Below are 8369 nucleotides of genomic sequence, written 5' to 3' on the forward strand. Positions count from 1 at the left end.
ATAAAGGCTGTAAACGCCGAGACCATAACACAGAACCGACACTAAACAAGCATAGACATAAGACGCATACCAAACATAAAACGCCAAACCCAGCCAGACTGATATAGCCCTAGCCATGACATAGAAAGGAAGAAAACAGAATAAACCAAAATGTGAGAACCTGATATCCACCAAGACCCCAAATTCATCCTGAGCGAAGGAAGCCAAAACGAGGTTGCGCATCTGAGCGTTAATCTTCTGGTTTTGCCTCCAGAATTCTACTCCAGCCTTGACCCTCTGGGAGGCCATCCAACCAAGCCTCGGGATCCTGCGCGGCGGCTGGCTCCTCTTGCTCTCGAGCTCGGAAGGGGGTCTGCTGAGGCTCCCTCTCTGAATGCTCCTGTGCATTTGAAGGCTCCCCCATTGGGCGCTTCCCTTTGTCACCCTCTGAACGAACCCCTTCAGGTACCAGTGAAGGTCCTTCCTCCTCCTCAGGAATTTTGGTGAAAAGCACTGAGATGTGCGCATTGATTCCCGGATTGTCCCTGGAGCCAGCCAGAGTAAAAATGACAGAACCAAACGCTGGGAGCGTGGGTGCTCCATTATTGGAGCTACCAGCTTCCAGAAACTGACTAGATGGAATTGGGGCGGCACCTGCCCTTCTATAGCAATAGCAGCAGCAACAATGGTGATGGACATCCGCTGCAGGGGGACGAGAGGATTCTCCACGCCCTGTGCCTCTTCTGCAAGGCATCCGTTCTCGCAGCCGCACCATGGAATCCTCCAATTCCTTTTCCTGTTCCAGAGTAGAGGAGGACCTGTTGTTGTTGTGTTCCCTTCCTGAAGCTTGCTGACCCCAAATTGAATCGTAGCTGAGCTCAATTGAGCCCAGACAATGACCAGAAGAAACCAGCAAGGAGCGGACCGCATCCGAGCTTTCAACAACCACGTTACAGCTTTTGTGCTCAGAATTCTGAAACTATAACCAAAATTCCAACATTCCATCATTCTTAAATCCATAATGAATCCCTCGGAACCTGTCCGCCTTGAATGCGCTCTGCAGAGTTGCCATCGCCTCCCGCGCCCTCATTAAGACTGCCCTTGTGCTTCACTCGGCCTGCAGTCTCGGCGGCGAGGGGCATTGAAGGCCTCTGATCCTCACGTGGCAGCCCGTGCTGGCCATGTGGCTCCCCTGTAGCTGACTTAATGACACCCGCATCCGGGGCGACAGCCTCTTCTTGGATCAGGCTTTGACATTCCTGGAGCTGTTGCCTGTTAGAGATGATATCTGTGCCTCCAAATAGAAGGGGATGATCAGTCTCTACTCCAATGTTGGCTAGGAGGTCCGCAATTTTGTTGCCTTCCCTTTTAGTGTGTGTGAAGGAGATGGCTCTGAAATTGCTGAGCTTTTGTGCTATGTCGCTTAACCTAGCTTCTAACCTCCAGCTGGGAGCCACTTTCCTTGCATGCGAGCCATTCTGAATGCGGGTCGCCATGTTGATGAGGATCTGGGAGTCCCCTTCCACTATCAAGGGCTGAAGGTTGAGATTCCCAGCTTGCAAAAGGCCCTGCCACAGCCCTTCCAACTCTGCTGAGTTGTTGGTATCCCACCCTATGTTCCCGAAATAAATTTGAATAGGAGTGCCTTCATGATCCCTCAGAATGCCTCCGTATCCGGCTGCTCCAGGATTGCCTTTGGAAGCCCCATCGAAATTCAGCTTGAATGAGTGTTTGGGAGGGGCTTTCCAATGGCAGACGTTCTTGCAGTTGTTATTGGAAGTACTGATCTTGAGAGAATCTTGAGGTAACTGCAGCTGCCAATTAACTAGAATGTTATGTTCATTATCAGTGGAAGGGAGATCTTCCTTAGACCATACCTGCAGCGCCATCGTCTCTTGAATGTTCCTGTGAATCCTGGTCCAGATTACCTCTAAAGGAGATTGCTTGTTTTTGAAAATGCGCTGATTTCGTTCCTTCCAGACATTCCAGAGGATGATCCCCGGGATGATACTCCATAAATGGTTGAGAATCTTGCTTTTGTAGGGATGCTTTGGCCATTGTCTTAGGGAGTTGATAATGTCACCCTCCCCTCTACATCTTTTTTGGCATCTGAAACTTACCTTATCCCAGAGATGATTGGCCAGAGGACAGGTATCCAGGAGATGATGGAGAGTTTCTTCATTTTGAGAGCAATTGAGACAGATCGAGGGACCATGAAAGTTCCGCCTTCTAAGTTTATCCCAAGTGAGGATTTTTTTGTGACCAACCAACCAGAGAAAGCAAGAGATTTTCGGCCAGGGTCCAAGCTCCCATATCTTGCTCCAAACCGGGTCTGGAGGGGAAGGGAAGTTGCATATCAACTTGTAAGCTTCAGAGGTAGTGTAGGATCCCTTGGGTAGGTGTCCCCATCTGAGGATGTCCCCACCATTGTCCTGCCTAATACTTCGTTTCCTTAGCTCGATCTCTAACTCTTCTTCCTTCCGAGCATCTGTACTATTGAGAATTTGGTTGCTCTGTTTCCATTTTCGGAATCCATGTTCTGTCTCTGGCGCCCAGAATTGGTGAACTTTTTCCTGCTGCTGGTCCTGCCTTTCTGGAATTAGAGAAGGGTGGAGAATATTCTTGAGTTTAGGCATTTGATTCCAGGCATCAGTCCAAAATCTTGCAGTGCATCCATTCCTTATTTCCCAGAAGCTGTGCTTTTGAATAATCTGATAGTGTTGCTTGGCTGCGTTCCATATTGTGGATCCCTTTTCAGTAGGAATGAATCTGATGAGTTCTTCTTGAGGTCGATTTCCCGCATACTTGGCTGTCCAGATTTTTCCCCATGGCTTGTCCGGGTTAGTGATCCATTGCCACCAGATCTTGGCGTTCATGATGGAATTGCTGTATTCAGGATCCCTTAACCCAATGCCTCCCTTATCTTTGGGCATGCAAACATTGGTCCACTTCACCAGGGCCCATTTGCGATTGGTGGCAGAGCTGCTCCACAGAAAATTGCGCTGAAGGTTTCTTATACTCTTTAGAACCCACTTTGGCGCTGCTAGAATAGAAAATAAGTACAAAGGCATTGCCTGCAAAACCGATTTGATGAGGACGATTCGACTGGCTAAGTTAAGAGATCTGTAGGTCCAGAGATTGAGCCGGTTTTCAAGTTTCTCAAGAAGGGATCGCCACGCAGGTTGCTTGATGCCTGAGGCTGTGAGGGGAGCGCCCAGGTATTTGGAAGGCAGGGAAGCCGCGGGGAAGCCCAGGATACGAGAGACAGCGGATTTAACTGAGGGCGGAGTATGGAAGAAGAAGACCTGAGATTTAGAGCAATTGATGTGCATACCTGAGGCTTCCGAAAAGTCCTGGAGGAGGGATTTTAGGCGGAGGGCTTCTTGAGCTGAAGGATAACCAAAAAGCATAGTATCATCTACGAACTGCTGGTGGGATGTGGCAGGGGAGTTGTGAACGGAGATGCCTCTGATCTGATGCGAGTGAAGGGCATGCTTGATGAGCCGCCCCAACCCTTCAGCCATAAGGACGAAGAGAAAGGGGGAGAGGGGATCCCCTTGCCGAATACCCCTGGAAGGATTGAAGGGGCGGGAGGGAATGCCATTAACAAGAATAGAGAAATGAGTGGAAGTAATCAGGCTCATGATCCAGCGGATCCAAGAAGGGCAAAAACCAAAAGCTTTTAGCATTTGATGAATATAGTTCCAGCTTAGTTTGTCAAATGCCTTGGAAAGGTCTAATTTGAGAAGCATACCTGCCTGCTTTGAGTGCTTGAGGGAGTGAATAATTTCGTGAGAGAGAAGGATGCCATCCATTATGTGACGACCTTCCACGTACCCTGACTGTTCCGGAGAGATGAGCCCAGGAAGGAGAGGTTTGAGACGATTTGCTATGACTTTTGATATCACTTTGTAAATGACATTGCATAAAGCAATAGGCCTGAACTTGTCAGGGGTGATGGAATCCTCCTCTTTGGGGATGAGAGTAATAAAGGTGGCGTTGAGAGAGGGAAGAAGCCAGCGCATTGCCCTGGATTCCTCAACTATCTGCCAGACTTCCTCCTTTATCATGTCCCAGAAAGAGTGAAAGAAAGTGGTGGTGAATCCATCTGGCCCCGGGGCTTTACCTTCTTTGAGCTGCTTCACTGCTTCATCCACTTCCTGGGGGCGAATAGGGTGCATTATGAGATCATTTTGTTCCTCCGTTATAATTTTTGGAATATTGCTAGTGATTTTGCGAATGGCCTGTCGCCGATCTTCTCTCTGCTCTTGATGAATCTTTTGGAAATGGTTGAGGAGTTCCTCTTCAATTTCCTCATGAGTCTCCATCTTTGCCCCTGTTTGGTTTTGGATGAAGGGTATGTTGTTGTGCATTCTTCGCTGAACCGTAGTTCTGTGGAAGAATTTAGTATTACGCTCACCCTCCTTCAGCCATCTGACCCTAGACTTTTGCCTCCAATAGATTTCCTCCTGCTTCCTCCTGTTCTCCAGCTGACTGTGGATGAGACGCTCCTGCTCCAGGGTGGCTTCCGTGTGCCCCTCCATGATGATCTTTTGGTGAAGAATCTCCAGGTCTTGAGTTAGCTTTTGCTGCTCCTTGAAGATATTTCCAAAAGTTTCCCTGTTCCAGCTTTTTAGGTGACTTTTGAGATATCTTAGCTTTTGCTGGAATTGGTACATTTTTGCTCCTTCTGGGGGAATGAATGAAGCCCAGGTGGTCTTGACAAACTCCTTGAAAGTGGGATGCGTGAGCCAAAATCCTTCAAATCTGAAGGGTCTTTTGATTAAGTTACCTGGTCTTTGCCACTGTAGAGCTATTGGCCAATGATCCGAACCAGTGTGAGCAAGAATGGCTGCAGAGATGTCTCCTCCCAAGTGAATCGCATTATCAGAGATGAGGAAGCGATCCAATTTGGAGGCGATTTGGTGCTTGCCAGTTCTGCGATTGCTCCATGTAAAGGTACCATTACAGAACGACAAGTCTATAAGAGATGTTGCTTGGATGAAGTCCTTGAAGCGACTGACTTCAGGCTCCATTCTACTTCTGCCGCCTAGCTTCTCTTCGGTTTTGGTTATCATGTTGAAATCCCCAGCAACTATCCAGAGAGGGTACCTTCTGCTATTGTTTAGGGCTTCAATCGTGTCAAGGAGCGCTACCTTACTTCCTGTATCTTGTGGAAAGTAAACATTTGAAAGGTTGTCGTAGATATTGGTGCCCAGGATGTGAAAGGTTGCCTGTATGAGGTGGTGCGCTGCATGAAAATCTGAAAGGGATACCGCTTGGGTATTCCATGCTATTGCCAATCCTCCTGAAGCTCCTGAAGCATCTACTGTGACCGAGCTGCATCCGGGCCAGGCTTTTGAAAGAATGCTGCCTAGCGTGGTGCTGTTACACTTAGTTTCTTGGAGAAAGCACATTTGTGGCTTTTCCTTTTTTATCATGTTTTTTAACATCCTGAGTTTTCCGGGGCTGTTTAGCCCTCTTATATTCCAAGATACCAGCTTCATGATTAACCGTTGACAGAGGGCTTGTAGTACTTTGTCAACTTAGCATATCTGCCTGAATCTACCAGGATTCTCCCGATCTCTATTGTTCTCTGCAGATCTGTCTTTCTTCCTCGTTTTTTTGTGTCTTTTGGGCGCAGGCCTCCATCCCATTGGCTGCCTGGTTGTATCCCCAGTTGGTTCTGATGATAAGCTCGCGAAATGATCTCTTCGAGCTTGTCGAGTTGGAGCTCTGGAATAGAATCATATGCTTTCTTTTTACAGGCCGACTCCAATTCCAAGATGTCTAGGCCAGTCAGATTAATACTCTCTGGCTCTTCTTCCATGATTTGCACTTGATCGCTGTCTTCAATGCCGGTCTCTGGATTCTGAGGGGGGTCTGATTTACCCTCAACTTCCATGTCTTTGAGGGCCTCTGCAGCATCTTTCTGATCCCTTTTAAGAATGGTGGGGATGATAATGGGGGACGGGGATTTGGGAGGGGGGTTGGATGAAGGGGGATGAGAAGAAGAAGATGGGATGTCAGGGTTGGCTTCAGCTTGGGGAGGAAGATCCTCAGAGGCTTGGCCAAGAATATCAAAGCTGTTCTTGGTTACTGGGCCATGAGACTTGTTGGGCTGGGGTTTGAACCCGCTTTGGGGTTTTTTGTGAGAACGCTTCCTGCTAGGAACTTTAGTGAAGCCGTCCTGAGCAGGGGTAACAGAAGGGCTAGGTAAGCTGGTTTGGACGTTTTGAGGACAGTCCCTAAAGAGATGACCTAGGGTATGGCACTTTCTGCAACGAAATGGGACATGTTCATAGTCAAGAGGCTGGATCCATTCCTCATCTCGATGGGCAAGAGTTACTGACTCTGGAAGAGCTTCATTGAGGCGAATGAATACACATATTCGGGCATAGGAAATATACTTACGAGACTTGGTTTCTTCAGCCGTTCTGATGTATTCTCCCACCCCATTTCCGATCCCTTTGAGAATGTCTTCCTCCCAGTATTCATCCGGGAGAGAGTATAGCCTGATCCAGACGGGCGCCCATGTTAGATCTTCCTTGTCTGGGTTGAATCTAGGGATCCAATCTCGTAGATATAATCCAGCCGAATTAAAAAAGTAAGGCCCTCCTACTAATATTCTGTATTTGTCCTCCAAGCAATAAAAGATTGCTGTGAAGAAGCCTTTCGGCCCTAGCTGCAGCGTGACATCCCCTTTTGGTTTCCATTTCGCCGCAATCCAACCATTTAGGGCTTTTTCAGTAGGCCAGAACCCGATAAACTTCCCAATAAGGGCATGATCTCGCATGAACTCTATCCTTCTGTCAATCTTGTCTCCTGGCAGCTCGATTCGTGGCCTTTCCTTGGCTACTGGTCTGCATGTGGTTGAAGTTATCTTCGGACCTTCATCAGGCCTTTCAGTACCCTCTTGGTGAGCGCTGTCTCCTTCCTTACGTTTGCCATTTCCTTTGTTGTCATTCTGGGGTTTGTTCCCCCTGTTTAAGATCTCTCTGTCCACAGAACCAAATACGACATTTTGCGCAGGATCTTGCTGCGACGGGGAGGGCTCTGACGCCCCCCCCAAAGGTTGGGCCATATTGAGGCCCTGATGCGCTGCGGTTCTGGTACTCTGCAGCCGCTTTCTCACTGCTGAGATATTCTTGCCTGGTAAGCTGTCGGCGTCGTTGATGGGTCGCTCAGAACCCTAGCAGAGCGATCGCTTCCCTCCGAGCAAATCTTGTTTATTTATATATCAGTCAAAAACTTTTTAAACTATAATTATCAAAATGATGATAAAACCCTTGAAAATATTAGAATTCTAATTAAAAATCATTAAAAGCTGTAAGTCTACGTACCGAACTTCTCTACAACACTGTAAAACTCATCCCCTCATAATGGTGAAACTTATTTTCACTATTATAAATAAGAATAATGGATGGTTATTTTTCAAGTAATGAGGAACATATTTCTTCATTTCTTCCATGACTATTGATCATCAGTTTGATCCTTGAATATCTTCTTGCACATCTCGTGTATTGCTTCTAGCCCTGCAGCCACAATGATTCCAATCGGATGGGCAACAGGGTTGGTATATTGCTCGCAATAATTTCTCGATTATCTGGAGTTATACGGGAGGTAGATTAACGACCAGAAAAGTTAGAGATAATAACTGGGTGGCCCTCCTTCAAACCAAGGATATGCAGTTGCAAAATATAGACGTAGCCACTCTGAGAATCCTGTTATATTTTTCCACAAGCTTTCTTGAATGTCATGATCAGTACTGTCGGCATTGATGACGGATCTGGATGGGAGGTTCAAGAAAGCCATGGCAAAATACAGAGGGATTCAATAACATTGCTTTAGTTATCAACGCCATTTGTGGTTACACAGGTCCAGAATTTCACAGTATTCAAGGCTCACAATGCTCACAGATGTAATATAGGCTCTGTTGGGTATACGAACAAAGTCCCACATTGATTAGAAGTGGTAGAAGTGGGAAGGATCATGGGTATATAAGGATGAACAAATATCTCCATTGGTATGAGGCCTTTTGGGGTAAAGCCCAAAAACAAACCCATGAGGGCTTAGGCCCTAAGTGGAAAATATCATACCATTGTGGAGATATGTGGTGTCCAGAGTCCTAACAAGTGGTATCGGAGCCAAGTTTGAAGTTACCCAAGTGGATGAATCCTCGGAATGCCGAACAAAGATGGTGAGCCACCGTAAGCCAGTGGATGAGCTCGGTTAAATAGGCAGTCTGCTCCAGATTCTTCATGGATGTGTCTTGTTCTCCAACAAGTTGACCTGGGATGGAGCAAGCTCTCGAGACAGGTGGTGCCACCATGTAAGGCGTCTGCTTCCAACGCATTGGAGTGGAGAATCCTGGTTGGTAGAGAGGGGAG

At 47.3% G+C, this 8369-nt stretch overlaps 1 protein-coding gene across 1 annotated transcript; it reads right to left on the reverse strand.

Moving 5' to 3' along the window:
• Positions 1 to 229: 229 nt before the first annotated feature.
• Positions 230 to 5396, reverse strand: LOC149194021 (uncharacterized). Its single transcript, XM_089407507.1, has 3 exons — positions 3888 to 5396; positions 1017 to 3821; positions 230 to 958 (listed from the first exon to the last, which is right to left on the reverse strand). Exons 1-3 carry the CDS (start codon positions 5394 to 5396, stop codon positions 230 to 232), a joined length of 5043 nt encoding a protein of 1680 aa, XP_089263633.1.
• Between the last annotated feature and the right edge of the window lie 2973 nt (positions 5397 to 8369).

Source organism: Pinus tabuliformis, chromosome 2_2 (assembly GCF_031772625.1).
Source record: "Pinus tabuliformis cultivar Carrire ecotype Pingquan chromosome 2_2, CPIR1, whole genome shotgun sequence".
Classification (NCBI taxonomy): Eukaryota; Viridiplantae; Streptophyta; class Pinopsida; order Pinales; family Pinaceae; genus Pinus; species Pinus tabuliformis.

Excerpts from the sequence above, each read along its gene's own strand:
- LOC149194021 (XM_089407507.1), bottom strand. The coding sequence starts at position 5,396 with ATGTGCTTTCTCCAAGAAACTAAGTGTAACAGCACCACGCTAGGCAGC. Across the intron at positions 3,822-3,887 it reads TATGCAATGTCATTTACAAA|TCAGGGTACGTGGAAGGTCG; the intron begins GTGATATCAAAA and ends TCTCCGGAACAG. Across the intron at positions 959-1,016 it reads AGCGCATTCAAGGCGGACAG|TTTCAGAATTCTGAGCACAA; the intron begins GTTCCGAGGGAT and ends TTTTGGTTATAG.